Below are 16,047 nucleotides of genomic sequence, written 5' to 3' on the forward strand. Positions count from 1 at the left end.
CAAAGCCTTTCTATGCAAATCCCAACTGCTCTGCATTGTGTCAAACAATGACTCCAGAATTAGATCCTACAAGATGTCTTTTTTTTCTTTTTTTTCTTTTTTTTTTATTTTCAGCAAGTACAATCAGTGACTTAGCCTTTTCAAGGCTTATATCTTGCTTTTAATACTACCATTACCTTCTTTTGGAAAGTTGAACTCATGTGATAGAGGAATTTTATGTGTCAAATTCTGAAGCAGAAATTCTGGTATGAGTGCTTCTGTAAAATACAGAAGTGGAAAATGGAGGTTCTATGGTAGGAAATTATTTTCTTGGGTGGTTTGTTTAATAAATGTTATATGATTGGGCCAGCAGAGAACAATGCCAACATCAAAAAAATCCATTACCTGTTGATCTTGTCCCGGTTTTGGCAAATATAGGCAGGTATTGCAAGATTTTATAAGAAATATTATGTAACAGTTCAGGCAAAAAAAAAAATTAAAAGAGATAAGTTATCATATATCTAGTACTAGGTAATCAGATTAAAAAGAAAAAAAATCAACAACTGGGAAGTGCAATAACTAGATTTGCTAATGCCACATAAAATAAAAAGATGAGTAGATATTTGGATTTTTGCACAGGGGAAGTGCCACAGAATTTTCCCTAGGGAACATTCCTCTATGGCAAAGTATGGTCAAATGCAACAAACAAACCTTTTTAGTCTTTAATTATTGTGATTCTGTTTAAAAATTAGAATACGTCAATTTTGGCATGTGGAATGCAGTTGGGAAAGAAGATGGGTTTCCTGAATTTTCAGCGATTGCCTAAAATTTACACACATACTGGTTATTTCAATTTAAAGAAAAAGGATTTTGTTTCTTTATCCTGTTACATAACCCTGGATCTGATCTCCCTTGAACACACAAGTATGATTATCATTAATCTTAAAGGGAAACAGTTGTCTTTCAAAGTCCTTTCTGAATTTCTGAATTTTTATCTTTTTTTTTTAAGTTAGATCCCAAATGACTGGATATGAATTGAAGATGAAAGCACATTGTTTATTTTTTAATTAGATTACTTTAATCTCATTTATACATGGTTCTTCTACTGTTCTTCCCATCAGCAATAGTGAAGAAAAAAACACTGTTTTAGAGTGACTTCCAAAATACAAAACATACGGTTCATACAGCATCCAGCAGGAGACAGGCTACCTATTATTGCTTTTTTAGCTCATTTTTATGAAACTGGCTGGCTTTCAGTTCAGAGACATTCTTTAATAATACTTACATTTTTCATTCTATAGTGCATTCCTTTCATTGATTTTAAATTGCTCAGGAGATCTTGAAAATCCCAGTGAAAACCTTTGGATATATGAGAGGTTTTTATTTTCAGGTAGCTGACTGTCAGTTAACTTGAGACAGTCACTTTTTTCAAAAGCCAGTGTGACCACTTTGGTTCCAGGCTGTTTAGTTCCCTCTGTGTTTGCCCCTCACTTTAGGAATCAGCCACTGTAAAGCAACAGGCATTTCCAAACTCAGAAAGGACCAGCTCCAGCCTCTCAGCCCTGCTAAGTGCCTTAAGTTAATTTGTAATTAGCTTGATGTAAGGAAAAGACCAGTCCAGGCAATCCCATAATGGCTAGGCAGTCTCAAATATAAGCAAAATAGGCCAGCCAGACCATTAAGGCAAGAGAATTTAATGCCAACTGACTTCTTTTCAAGAAGACGTGTGGTTTTTCATTGCCTTTGTGTTTGACTTGTAAACTGGGTGCAGAGCTCTATCACTGGCAGGTTCACATGATGGGGAGTGTACCAAAAACATAGGTCATGTTTTGGTTTCTGTTTGATACCTTATTTATATATTATTTATATGGATAAACTAAGAAAAAATAACTGTCCAGGCCATAATTTCATCTAAAATACAGACAGACTAAAACTACAGCAACTTAGTGGATTGTGTGGATTAGTGAGATATCCTGGTATGTAACAGCAATACCAACAATTTATTCCCCAATTTAGTAATGCTTAAAATCTGCAATCCAGAGTCACTCCATGATATGCAAATCCCTTACAAAATCTGCTTCCCTTTTTCAGGCTCAGGATCCTCTGCTATACTGGGAAACCCCAAAGACTGACTCCATATAACTTAGTATTGGAAATTCATGTATAGAAAATCATTAGTGCAATGGATTTATTCAGACCATCTCTTTGCCATTCTTGCTTACACAATCCTTTACAGACAGTGCTGTCAATTTCTCTCCTACATTTCTGCTGGACTTCGTGCCCGGGTGAACTTTGTTTTTTTTTACTTTTAATGTTTATTTGTAAAATCTTCCCAATCCCTGCAATATCTCCTCTTTGTCCATGCCCCATCTTGGTCCTGAGTCCATGAAACATCATTTTCCCTCTAGCAGCCAAACAATGAAAACAGGGCGTCTCCTGAAAAATGAATAACTATTAAATAGGTTACCATTTAAAAATTAATGAAAATTTGCTGATGAGCATATTTTAGGTCCTGGTGTAATATCCCTCCCTCCACCTCAACTTATGGAAACCTGAATTAGCTCTGCCATACCCTTGGGTTAATATTCATCCACCTGAAATCTGGCACTCACATCCCTGCCTCTCAAGACCTCTCTACCTGGGTGCAAATACAGTGAATCTCTCCCAACTTTCATGCCATCTCAGTAGATTTCCACACATTGTAGCCAAGCTGGGGATTTGGCCCAGTGTCTTTTTTAAACCCTGTGACCCAGACGTGGAGATTAAAAAAGAGTTATGTTATCGGATTAAACAGATACAAGAGGCACTCGCTGTATCAGCATCCAACACCTTAAATTCCAGCAAGTAGATCAGCATGGTAATGGCAAAAATAGTCTCTGAGAAAGAGGGAAAACTCAAATGAAGGTGATGGCAAACCTGTGCCTTGGGCTGAGGTGCAGAAACCTGCCACTCTCACTGGTTGCCAAAGCAGCCACAGGGATACAGTGTTCTGCTTGCTACAGCATCTTGAAACAGGATACATTCGAGGTATAAAAGTCATTTGAACTCCACCTACCTGTAGCCAGAGTGATTTTGGCCTTAGTTAAGTTTGGGTTAACGTCTTCACAGTGGGGTTTTTAAGGGGTTAGGCTTGATTGCGTTACAAACTGCATCAGCGGACACTGAAATCAATAAAGTTGCAGAAGCAAAAATTCTAACAGATTAAAAACAGATCTACATGAAAAGGATAGTAATGCCAGGCACCATTTGTATGCTTAATATTATACACATGCTTATGCTTTGTAATTTGGGCTCTAACTTGTGATTTTGGTTACATAAGAGAGTGGAAAAGCCAGAAGCATTAGTGCTGCCATGCACTACTGCAGCTGAAGGCAGAGTTCCCCCAAATATTCATCAGGCACATTCTCAGAAGTTGTGCTGTCTCATAATGAAATAGCAGATAGCAATGTGCACATTTATGGCACAAAAGGACATTATTATTATTATTATTATTATTATTATTATTATTATTATTATTCCCGGTTCCAGGTACTGTTTATATGCCTCTGACTTCAAAACAGCTTTGGCTCTTGGTCTTTTACCCCTAACATTTTATTTTTAAACACATAGAACAACCATGTGCTTTGTGTGGCTGACTTTTAATGAGTGAGGAGCAACAGAAGAAGAGAGAGCAAGAGACAAAATACAGACTTTGATTCCTCTAGAGAACTAGAGCAAAATATTCCACTGCTGTCAGTGGTACAGCTGTGCTGGCAGGATCCTTCACACAGACAAGGCTCCAGCCACTACTTACATTTCACTGATGTGACTGCTGGCTCCTAATCTGCATCTAGGCATCCTCACTGCAACCAAACAAGTGGCTGAGCCGGTGAGAAACCTTTTGCTTCATTCCTTAGTGCAGCCAGAGCCGCCTGTTTGTAGTCCCTCGTGGAGCCTCACAAAATGTGAGCTGCCTCCTGCAAAGGATGCCTACGAATCAAAGTTGCAGTACACAAGAAACCTGAATCAGAAGACGTAGGTGGCAGCACGGACTACATCCTTCGAGTTTAAACGAGGCTGTTCAGTGGAGATATGTCATCAATTAGCTGTGTATATCCTATCTCTATCTGGTTTTCTTCTAAAAACCTACTCACGTTCCAAATCAGCTCGGATATGGAAAATCACAGAATGCACTGGAGTAAGGGAAAATCAGCTGTGTGACTGCGGCACAGGGTTTTTAGCATCCTGTACTGCCATCAAAAAGTGTGCAGAATGGTGCAGCTTTTGCAAGAACCAGCTAAGGAAATCAGGCTTTTCTGAGACCTCCCTGGAGGCTGCTGTGATGGAATTTGATCCCCCCCAACAGCCTATGTATAGGTTATGGGTTCCGGAGGTGGTTCCCCAGTAACTGCTGTCCTAGTTTGTGGTGTAGAAAGGTAGCATCTTGTATTCGGGAAAACCTAGAAAGCAGAGGCGTGGGGACTATTCACTCTCCTTTGGTCCATCCCTCCTGTACCCAGTGTAAGATTAGCACCGTGGGACTTCTCTGAAACACAAATGGCCCAAAATCTCCTTTTTACCACAACTGTACCCCAGAAATGCAAATGGTATTTTGCAGTACAGAGGCTCTTACTAAGTCTTCAGCAGGGGTTATATGAAAATGCCTCGAGACCCTGCTGCTGTATCCTTTCATTAAGAGAACCAGGGGGATGCAGGTAGGAGAGCAAGGACGTGTTTGAGTCATATACCCGTTCGCCTGCAGGGGAAGAGGACCGGCTTTCGGTTCTGTGAAACCCGACGCAAAACAAAACGTTGCCCTGCTCATTTTCCCCGCCGATCGCCCCGGCCGTACTTTGTTCTCCCGCTGCGACCGGGACTGCCCGGTGCCGGGAATCGCGCTTTAGGGAGGCGGCAGGGCAGAGCAGGGATATCCCAGCCTCCCAGGCACCTGCCAGACCACGCTCCTGTGTTGCCTCCTCCATCAGCAGACGGCTCCGGGACCAAACCTGTCCCCAAAGTCTGGCAGAACGGCACCGTGTCTAGAGTGCAGTCCCCCGGGGGTCCGGGGAGAAAAGCGGCGCGGAGCAGCAAAGCCAGAGCCCAGAAGCAGGGACGGGCAGCGAAGGTGACAGCGCCGTGGGATGCTTTTTCTGTGAACAGGACACTCTTTGTGTAAAGATTAAAAAATAACGATTAAAAAATGTACGAAAATGAGAAATACCGAGACGTGATCAGCGGCTGGGAGCCCTCGCTCCGCTCCCTGCCCGCCGCCGCAGCCGCGGGACGCGGGCCGGGTCCCTCGGGGCGGCCCCGCTGCCGCTCCCGCTGCCCGCGGCAGCCGCGGGGGAGGGCGGGCGGCCCGGGGCGGCCCCCCCGAGGCGGCGGCCGCTGCCCGGCGGCCGCTGCCCCGCACCCGCCCGCCCCTCCCCGCCGGCCCGCGGCCGCCTGCCAGCCCGGGCTCCGCCGCCGAGTCTGCGGCATGGCCCCTCCTCCCCCACACCCCTTCCTTTAGGCTCCCCCCTCCCCAGCAAAGAAGAGGCCGTGCCGGTGTTTTTCCACTCAGCAGGATGGGTGATGCTCAAAGCTCCCTCATTAGACAACAGACACGAGAGGTCAGGAAGAAAGCGCTTATAAATTACCGTTTCCTCCTGCTCGGCGCTGCTAGTCGCGCCGCACCGCTCCGCCGGACGCGCCGCACCGCCGCAGGGGCGCAGCGGCGCGCAGGCACCGCGGCCAGCGGACACAGGTACCGGCACCTCCCGGGCGGGAGGGCGGGCGGGCGGTGGGGCTGCCGCCGCTGCCGCCGTCGCTGCCGCTGCGGTGGTGGCGGCGGCGGGGCTGGCGCGGAGCGGCGCGGATCGCCCCTCGCTGTCGCGGCGAACAAAGGGGCGGCCGCTCCGCGCTCAGCGGAGCCGAACCGAGCCGGGCCGGTGGCGGCGGCATCCTCCCTTTGTCCGCCTCGACTCGGGATGCCCCCGGGTGCGCTTTCCCTTCCCCCCTTCCATTTATTTATTATTTCATCCTTCTCCTTAAAGCCCCCTCCTCCCCAGCTCTCGCATTACCTCCGCGGTGTTTTTCCTCCCCAGCGGTTGTTTACCCCACACCCCCCCCCCACCTTGCATTAACTTTTTTTGGCGATAACGTTCTCAGCCATTCCCCGTTGGCGGCCCTCCAGCACATCGACGGCGCACGCTTCTCTCCCCGGCTATTTTTGCCCATTTTTTCTCCCACCCCTCCCCGCTGTGCTTTCTCTGTCTGCCGTGCGCTAACCTCGAGTGAAGACACTGGTACAGGCAATGCTACATCTGATGCTAATGGGCCTACCTGGTGGGTAATACCGCTGCTGCTGCTTTCTTGTTATTTCCCTCATTTTCCTTTTGATTTCCCTGATTTTCCTTTTATTTTGTGGGTTCTTGACATGCTGAAATCAAAGCAGTGATGGGGCTTGGAAATAAAATACAGGGACTACACAGGGCATGTTACCAAGCTCAGCATGGTGTGAAGGGGTGATAATTCTGGGTTTGTCTGGGGGTAACTTGGATCCAGAATTCACCCACTGGCTTTAAGATAATGACTGCCCATTGCTGCCTGGTATTATAGCAGGAGGTATGTGGGAGGACTCACAAGGTTTCCATATAAGAGCATGGGAGAATTTATTTCACCCAGGCGAAGAAATGTGCAGAGTATGTGTTATTTATGACACTGAAGGCAAGCTGTGTTGTTATTAGGCAGCTCCAGGAGTGGCAAAACTTGGTATTTAGAAATTGTAGAAGCTGATTTCTGCTGTTTAGTAAGAGCTATGTTTAAAGGGAACCACGGATGAAAATTAAAAAAAAAAAAAAAAAAGGAAAAAGTAGTGGGAGAGGATCCAGATAAACGCGAAGAAATACAACGCCACACTTATTCCAGCACAGTTTGTGCCAAGGTGTAAAGATGGAGGTTTTTGATGAGTTCCCGTGTTTTTTAACCGTATTGGGAAAGGCATTAAGAAAATGTGCCGAGAGGAGCTGGTTACGTTGATAGTGCTATTTTGGTAACTGCATTTTTTTTTATTGCTTGCATGTGAAAATGTTTTGAGTTTTGGACTAGCAAAACAGCGAGGCAGTCCTGACGGGGACACATGTCATCAGCTGTGTAATTCAGGGCTCAGATGACAGTTGCTACCGGTTTAGATTTTATGGCTTTAGGTTTGAGGGAAAATCAGCCCGTTAAAACCTGCTGCTGTGGAATTTTGATGGGAGAGGCTTTGGTGAGAACTCTGATGGTTGTTGACAGCCGGGTGTTTACCTCTGGGTCTGTGTTCAGCCGAGCTGACTGCTTTCTGGCATTGCCTACCTTTGCCACAAGTGTTACAGAAAGGTTTCCTTGAAGGCTATTGGGGTTTTTTTTAAGCAAAATGTGTGAGCAGCTGAGGCAGCCAGCAGCGTGACAGTGACAGTGTCCCTTGCCTGGACCAAGTCGAGTTTGAAGCAGGAGTGAGGAAGGAGGATGTCTGCGCTGCCCTCGTTAAACTGACATTGGAAACTTTATTTTTGGTCCTTTCAGAGATAGTCTCTTCCTGTTTCCCCTTCAACTGTCTCTTACCTGCTTTGCATGTTCTCTTTTTGTCTTTTTTCTCTTTATTTGCCTTTCACCTCTGTCCCTTCCCCTTCCCACCTCTCCTGCCTTGGTGCCTAGCGCAGCTCCCGCTGGAGGGCGGCAGACACCTTTCCCCTGCCTGGGGCTGCCCGGGGACCCCAGCCCGCGGCCGGGAGAGGGAAGGCCGCTTCTTGCTGACATTTAGGAACCTGCTTCTTTCACCTGCGCTGTGAGGGTTCCTTTCTGTCATACTTAGCAAAAAGCAGGCGGTCGCAGGTGGCACCGTGATACCTGTAGGCCCCGAGAAGGTGGATGCATACTCAGGGGTGCTGCATCAAAATCCTGGGGCATTTGGTTTGTTTGCTTAAGGAATCTTGGTCTGGAATCTGGTAGAAATTTGGGATCTTTCAAATGCTACCGACTTCTGTTTTATTTTCTTTTTCTGTAACCAGAAACAAAATTTGGCATACAGCTCTTCGTTGGTAGTTTCAAATGTGGAGCTTTTGTGTGAGTTGCCTGGAGCTTTCATGTCAGAGGTGAAATGTTGGGGCAGTGGCAGGACACTTCAGTCGGTGTGAAATGCTGGCAGAAAAGAGGTGCCACATTGTCCTGGAAAACTAGGAAGACACTTTAGGTTGGCTGGCTCTTGCTGCAGAGTGCTTGGAAAACCTGCCATGCCTAAGTGGAGTTCTGTTTGTAAAGCCTTGCTGAAGATCTTGTCGTACAGCTAATCATTGGTAATATTTCAGTGAGGGATTTTTAAAATCAATATTCTTAGTGTATCTTAGTGGCTTCCAGCCAGGTCCTATGGGCTGGATGTTTCCAAAGAGACTCTTGGGCACTTTCCAGATGGTGATATTCCTAGGATTTTCATCAATGCACATCAAGGCTTAGCAGCAACCCCCTATTATTTTAATTTTGCCCCTTCTGTTTTCCAATGCCCCATATTTTTGTCCCAGTGGGCAGTAGGGTAATGTTGCACCAATGTCCCAATGGCAGTGCTGCCAGTTCCACCAGTAAGGGGTGTCTCTGAAGTGGTGCCCTACCTGGGGTTTTAATCATGCTGGCAAACAACTCTGAAAAGATTATGCTGATTAGTTTCTTATAAATTTAACCATATTACAACACTTAAAAATGGATGGGAAAGACATGGTAGTTGCAGCCTTTTGTAAGTAATGTTTATTTGATTGGCCATATGAATAAATTGTAGATCATTTAAGAAGTGAAGCTTTGAATAGATTGCCCAGTTGGATTAGTGCCGTCGACTTCTTTTCATCACTAACTTAATGACCAGAATAGATCAGGGTTATTTTTTTAAAAAGTAATCCTGTGTCTGCTCCAGTAAGAGCTATATACATAGAACTAAAATTTATTCTAATGGCACTCTAGGGGGGCTGCTTGCAGGATTGGGTCCTTGGCCCTTAGAAGAAAAGCATGAGGATGAAAATGCAGTGATTTAGTATTTGTTGAATTTCTTCTATACATGCCTATTTAATTGAACCCTCAGCTGTTGTAGTGCCATTGATTTAAATTATCTGTGTGAGCCGTGTTTACATCCCAAGGCATGTAAACTTTATATTACTTACATAGTAGCTAATATTGATACAAGGTAATACAGAATAAATTAATTGAACTGTCCACTCTTCACTGCTCGTTTTTCCCCAAAAACCTGCTGTTGGAAGGGCTGCGCTGCTGCCAGTCCGTGACTCTGAAACCATGGATGGTGTCCTGCAGCATCCTCTGTATTTCTGTTAGTTTCTTTTTTTTCCAGTGTGTCCAGATTTACACCAGCAAAAACTCATTTAGTGCCACACCTAAACCCTGTTCCCAGAGCATCCACTGAACCCACCAGCTCGGCCGGTGGGAGTGTGAATCAAATGCCAGCAACCTTTGGGTGGGTGGCAGCAGGGTGACAGTCCCATAGCTGCAGGAGTGGCTGTTAGGGCCTGTTGGGAAGGTTCCCCATTTCAGCAGTTACTGGGTTTCCTGTTGTGGTTCTCTGTCACTCAGAATTGTCACAGCCTCAAAGGACACCTTCGCTGCTGTGGCTGCCCAACCTGGGTTTGAATGCCGTCAGTGCTTGAGCACTGGCATGGAGAAACAGCCCTGCTGTGCCAAAATGCAGTAGGAGGGTCCTGCTTCACAGTGTTGGTGCAAGTCCCATGTCCATAGGTAGGAGAACAACCCATACACTGAGCCATGGGGTTATTGCTGAGCTGGAATGTAGTTAAAAGTCCTTTTTTTTTTTCATTTTTTGATCCAGATCACATGGCATTTGTATTTTATTTCACTGCTGCAGTGAATTGTCCTGCTATTTAGAGGAATATAGTCATATCTCCTGTGGTGTTCTATATAGGATGATCTCCTGTTTTGACATTGGTACTACATTCAGTGTCTTGGTGTTCTTCAGATAGAAGTTTTACTGATAAAATTCAGAAAACGCAGTGCATTATAGCATTGAAACATGTCTGACTTATTTTGCTGGACCCATTTTTTTCCTTTAAAATATTATTTTCCTTTTCTTTTTCTCTTTTTTTTTCCTAACAGGAAAAGAAAATTCATTCAGCAGAGATTCTTCTTCATGTAAGTGTTATTTATGCTTGTTTATGAAATTACAAAAAGGCTTTAAAAACTCATTAAAACATTCAAATACTGAACACTTGCCATCTGTTTGTAGAAACCAAGTATAGAGCATGTAAAAATAGGCTGTTGTTATACAGCAATAATGCTCAGCAACTGATATCTTAAATCTGTCTGTGCAGTTCTCCTGTGTGTATCACCACAGAATTTAGAAAATGTTGCAAAGCACTTTGCAGACATTTAAGCAGCGTGCCCATAAAGTTGGTGTGTAAATCCTGGAGGGATAATGTTGAAATGGTTTGTCCAAAGCAGAGGAGACACATAAGCGAGAGCTTGATTTAGCACCCCAGAGTCCTTGCTCCCCAAATGCTGTGACAAAGTCAGCTTTTGTGTCTTGGATCCTACAGAATCCAAGTTCTGCCCATAGAGCCGTTTGTTGTGTGCAGGTGTGTGCATGTGTATGTATGGGTAAGAGAGAGTGTCTGTACATGTACCTGGCCTCAAATAGCCTGTAGGTATTTCAGGCCTTCTCTACAACCTATGGTGATGCCCTTTAAAGTAAGAGTGGATGCCACCAGCCATTGGTGGCTACTGTTGCAAATGGTTTGTGAAAGCATGTGGCTCCAGCCTGGCTCTCTGTCTGGGGGAGCCTGTTAAAGTATTCTTCGTGGGACTGAGAAAGCTGCATGTCATAAAAACACAACAGGTTTTTTTCCACACCATCTAGCGACCTGGGTTTTTTTTCACAGATCTCAGCTTTGAAAACTGTTGAGTAGTATAGAAAGCTCTGCTCTGGTATTTCTATCTAGTAAATAAATCAGATTAAATGTTTTACGGGGCTGCATAGATGAAGACTCTCATTGCCTTTATGCAAAATTAGCTTAGTAAGGAAAATGACTGCATTGTTCCCAATGCAGGGCCTGCTTCGCATAACTTCCGAGCATGTACTGTGTCCAGTGGCATGGCAAGCCCACGAGCACTCACCTCAGGCTGATTTCCCATAAATCAATTTTTTTTTTTTTTTTAACAACATGTATCTCGGAATTGCAGCACTCCATTATGCTTGCGTAGCAACTTGCTGGTTAATATGTAGCAAAATGCCGTGTGGTAACAAATGTTTTTTTGCTATTGTTGAGCTGGAATGTTAGTTCAGCTTCTAGATAAAAGTGGCTTGCGCAAGGCGTCCCGGTAGACCATGATTTCTGTGGCTTGTACAGTAGTTCTGTAGGCAACCGTGTTCTGCTCTTCCTCTCCCCTGTGCTTCCCTTCATCTTCCACATGAGTGAGGGGTGGGCTGATGGAAAGGCAGGAGCTGGCAGCCCTTTGCGTCCTGCAAAGCACCAGTGTGGGGTTCTTATGCCTGTTGCTAGTCAAGCATCTGTTGAAAACACTCTTTATTCTGGTTGTGTTGCTAGCAGAAACATTGTTAGATGCTTCATTTAATAGCTTTAAACCACAGGTGTTCTTTGGCTGGTTTTATGGATAAGATGATCTTTCAAAAAAAAAAAAAAAAAAAAAAACAAAAAAAACCCAAAACCAAAGAAATCCAGTACTAAGTGAAGGATACCCCACAAAGGATTAAAGAATCCTCCTTCCTTTCCTGCTGCTGGGAATCCTAGCTGAGACTGGGTTAAGCGTTTTTATCTTTGAGAAGGTATATCATAATTTTTAAAAGGTAACAGAAGAAAAAAAAATCCAAGCTTTTGAGTATGAACATTTTCAACATTTGTAGCTCATTATTATTTCATTCTAGAATGGGAAATTCAAATCTCTTGAAAATCCTGTGAAGCATATGCTTCCCGTAGATTATAAAGGGGAAATGGTGAAGCAAAAACCCCTTTAAGGGAAGAAGCTCCCAAATAGAGAAGAACCCAAACAGATGAACCCTACAGCAGTGACTATACAGTGTCTGGAAATTGCAGAATAACTACGCAGTGCAGATCTGGAGAGTTTTGCTTGGAGATTGCAGTATCTAAAGAAAATTCCTAAGTCCAATTCATACACTCTAAAATGAGTAATGGAAAGTCAGTGGTCCAGAGGCCATTTGCAGTGCAGCCTTCCATCACATGCTGTGGCTTTTCAACAGCTAACGGCAAGCTTTGAGCATCAGAGCCTCTCTCCTCTGGTTCTGTGCATGAAATATTATGACTTTGACTCGATAACTCTGTTTGTGCCTGTCTGTGCATTGGCTTCCCTTGGCTTCTACAATGGTGGGAGTTTCCAAAAGAGAGTTAAACTCCAGGGATGGGAGTATTGAGGTTATAGTGAAATGGCAGGATGGTGAAGCATCCAGGACAGGGATCTCTCCCAGGTCCTGTGCAGAGAGTTGATTCCTGTGGCAGTGAGTGCTCAGTGGGGATTAACCCCTCAGGCCGTGGCTTGGGCCGGTCTCTGTGACAGGAGGTGACCACTTTGAGAAGGGGCTCTTTGTGATAGTAACCAGCCATATGTAGTTGTAATGATAAGAAAGTGACCATCTTATTTTAGTCACTTTGCGACAAATACTACCACAATTCATTACTTTCCATCAGTGCCTCATCCTATGGAGGAATCACCACTGCCCATCTACATTGAGGAGGGGACAGAAGTCCCGATTGGTGAGTGCAGTTGGGATGGGATTTGTTTAAGGGAGGGTATTAAGGGTACTTGGGTTTTATATTCCTCACATTTGTGTGTACCCGTTTGTCATTGAAAATGGTAAGGTCTGTTGCAAATGTTTTGGGGGGTTTATTTTATATTCTTCTTTATTTTCTATTTGGAGCTCCTGAGAGTTGTTAAACACTGCTAGCATTGGTTTTCAGTTAATCATAAATCAAAGTACATAATTTATGCAGTGACATTGAAAGCTTCTGTGCAGGATGTCTTAACACAAGGCTGAGAAAGACCACAAGTATCACAAGAAGTAGTTCTTACTTTGGCCTTTGACCTCAATGTTGAGGTACTCAGCATTATCTGAAGTCTGGGTCAGTGTTTCTGTTCTTGCTGACACTCTCATGCCCAGCACCCAATAGACTCACATTGTCCACACCACTGCATAGCCAGAAGAGAGGCAGAGAGGTTTGCCATGCACCTTGGAGTGCTGCACACCCTTAGCTCTCAGCTGTGGTGTAGATGTATTGTCTCTACCTGGATGTATAGGTTGAGTGCTCTTTCGGGTTTTGTTTTTTTTTTTTAATAGAGAAGCAGTCTTGAAGATAACCTATAAAAGAGTGCAACTTAAAGATCAGTAAGTTGGACTGTGGTGATCTTTTTGGACAGTAGAAAGTTGTGATGGCAAAATTTCCCAGAGCCCCATCCTTACACAATCTGTTCTGGACTGCATACAGTAAGTGTGCCTTAGGTCTCACCTTGGGAATCTGCCTTGTTGAGCAGATGTGTCTCTTCAAACATCTTTTTCTTATTATATATCCTGAATTTTTCCTTTCCTAAATCCAAGCAATTGCTTCTTGTTTTACTATCTTTTGAGCTAGATTAATTACCTTCCTCTACACACAGTACCTGGAAGGTATTTATAGCTGGATCTCAGCCCAGGAGTCTTCTCATATATAGAACATATTAATTTTAGCTCTCTTACTCTCTCCTTAGATCACTTTTGTTGTCCTTGTTTGTATTTCCTTTAATTTCTCTATCTCCTTTCTGATCTGTGGAGACTTGAACAACTCATAATTTGTTCACCGTGGCTGTTTTGACATAGCATTATGCTTTAGATTTCCTATCACCCCTTCCCTTGTCCACATCCAGAAATAGCTTAGCCCTTGACCCTTCTGCATCACTCAGAAGCATCACACATTGAAACTCTATTACTTGGCTAATCTTACCTGCAATCACCTTTAGGTTATTCTTGGATTCATGGCTTTGCTAGCTGCTCCTCAGGCAATGTTACTGCTCTCCTGGGATGCTGGGCTTTATACTTCCTAGCACTAAATCTCCATCCCATTGCATGCCACTTATTTTATCCAGGAATATTTTGAAAATGTATGACATTATTTATTTTAAAGCCCTGGGATTTTATCATTTACATAGAAGCTGTTACTGTTTTACCATATGTAGAGAAAAGTACTTAAAATTTTAATATTTTGGTACCTATTACAGCTGTCTTTTGCATGTTAGTCCAGACTCCTTTCCCAGATTCATCATTCTTATTTGTCTATCTTCCCTGATTTTCCTTCCTCTAGTTAAAAAAGTTCATAAGGACTGGCAGGTTTAGCCTTCTGCTTGTCTTCATTTTGTGCCTTTCCTCATTATACAATGAGAATATTGTTTCTGTACCTCTTCTATGCATGGCATGATGTGGTCCTTCCCACAGCAGATCATCTTTTCCTCAACTCTCCTGGGGTTGTAGTCAGCTGAACATCAGCTGGACATTAGCTCTCTCTTGTAGAACTGTTAAGGTTCTGTCCTGGCCCCTGGGATTTCATCTTGTCTTTCCCACTGCTCTGAGAAAACCTGGACCACTGAGGTGGTGGCAGCTGCACCACAAAAAATACTGTAAGGCTGATGAGTCACAGAACTGACCAACCAACCAACCAACCAAAAAAAACCCCAGCTATGGGTGGAAAGCTTTTTGGAGGATGTTTGTTCGGTGCTGTCACGAAGCAGGTTTGTTGGATCAGGCTCTGAAGTGCAGCACCAGCTGTGAAACAGCCAAATTGGGTTGGAGAGGGCACCGTGTTTACTTATTCTAAATAAGTGTCTGGACTGTCAATACAGCAAGCTGTGGTTGAGGGGCAATGAGTGGAAAAAGTAAATGATGCAGAGATGAGGGCAAACCACAAGCTCTGAGTTTGGTATCTTAATGTTTGGCGTGGGTCAGGGCTTTTAGATGCAGCATAAATCAAGGTAGGAAGCAGCTGCAAAGTTCTGGTCTGGGTCTGGGTCTCTGTATTGATCCTGCTTTCCATTGATCTCACCAGTGTGATCCACATCCAGGGTGCCCATTTGTACCTGTACAGACCAGAAGAGGAATAATATAAAGGCCTCTCTGCATTTAGGCTGGAGAAAAATAGCACACAGTGCAGTTGCTAAAACATTTCATTCAGCACAACCATAATTTACTTTTAAAAGGTTGTTTGGAGAACTTAGATTATTTCCTCATCTGAAACACATTTTGGCTGCTATATGGCGTGCATACTATTCCGACCCAGGCCTGACTGGTGATGGTAAATTGCTTTGTAGCTTCTGTATTTATTAAAAAAATAGAAAAATCAGTAGACTCAGATTTTTTCAGAGTCTAAATTTAACAACGTTAATTATTTCAAGCAATTTTAAAGGGAACATAAATCTCACTTGTTTATTACAGCTGTTTCATGAAAACAGCAGCTATAAATAATGCTCTGTAATGAAAATCTAGCTAACACTGTCATGAATTAGCCAATAAGAGAATGAACGTATGGGATCTGGGCAAGGGCAGCATTTCTTCCCCTGGCAGGAGAGTCTTTGCATTCAGAAGAAGGTGGTGATAACCTAAATGCTGGTTTTATTTCCTTGAGTGAAATGAAGACTTTGACATTTTTGCATAGATTAATATGACTTTTGATTGGAAAAAGACCTCAGCTCTACTTAATTGTTATGTACTTTTGCCGTTTCTTGAATGCATTCCTAGAGGAAGGTAGCTGAGTGAGATGCAACAAATATTTTAATAAATCAAAGATACTTACGAGGAGATGGGGAATATATTGTGGCAATTAGCAAAGAACCTGTGGAGCAGTGATTAAAAAGTGCAGGTCAGATGCTGGAAGTCTTGGTTCAGGCACAATTTCAACTATCTCCCACTCAACTAAAAGAGTTCAGGAGATTCAAGGTGAGGAAATAGGCAGAGCAGGTCCTTATTCCCCACTGCCATTCATAGTAAAGTCAAGGCCATATTCTTCCATCACTGTTGTGTTAAATGCTAAAGAAAACACCTGAGATGACACAGTCCAAATTTACATT

The 16,047-nt window shown here is 43.7% G+C and overlaps 1 protein-coding gene and 1 long non-coding RNA gene across 9 annotated transcripts in view; one reads left to right on the forward strand and one right to left on the reverse strand.

Moving 5' to 3' along the window:
• SLC6A6 (solute carrier family 6 member 6) overlaps positions 1-16,047 on the forward strand; it is a 93,546-nt gene that overhangs the window by 30,092 nt on the left and 47,407 nt on the right. For 2 of the 8 annotated variants that reach the window (XM_068201985.1, XM_068201986.1), the window contains exons 1-3: positions 5,485-5,704; positions 10,084-10,119; positions 12,648-12,713. In XM_068201985.1, the coding sequence (XP_068058086.1) occupies positions 12,659-12,713 (55 nt within the window). In that variant the 5' untranslated portion in view covers positions 5,485-5,704; positions 10,084-10,119; positions 12,648-12,658. Of the gene's footprint in view, positions 1-5,484; positions 5,705-6,134; positions 6,286-10,083; positions 10,120-12,647; positions 12,714-16,047 lie in introns of those variants that run through there. The other 6 variants (XM_068201983.1, XM_068201984.1, XM_068201991.1 and 3 more) reach the window with 5 other exon arrangements.
• Positions 1,015-5,741, reverse strand: LOC137480758 (uncharacterized). Its single transcript, XR_011003069.1, has 2 exons — positions 5,598-5,741; positions 1,015-3,948 (listed from the first exon to the last, which is right to left on the reverse strand). It is a non-coding gene; the product is annotated as an uncharacterized lncRNA (long non-coding RNA).

This window comes from Anomalospiza imberbis, chromosome 11 (genome assembly GCF_031753505.1).
Source record: "Anomalospiza imberbis isolate Cuckoo-Finch-1a 21T00152 chromosome 11, ASM3175350v1, whole genome shotgun sequence".
Classification (NCBI taxonomy): domain Eukaryota; kingdom Metazoa; phylum Chordata; class Aves; order Passeriformes; family Viduidae; genus Anomalospiza; species Anomalospiza imberbis.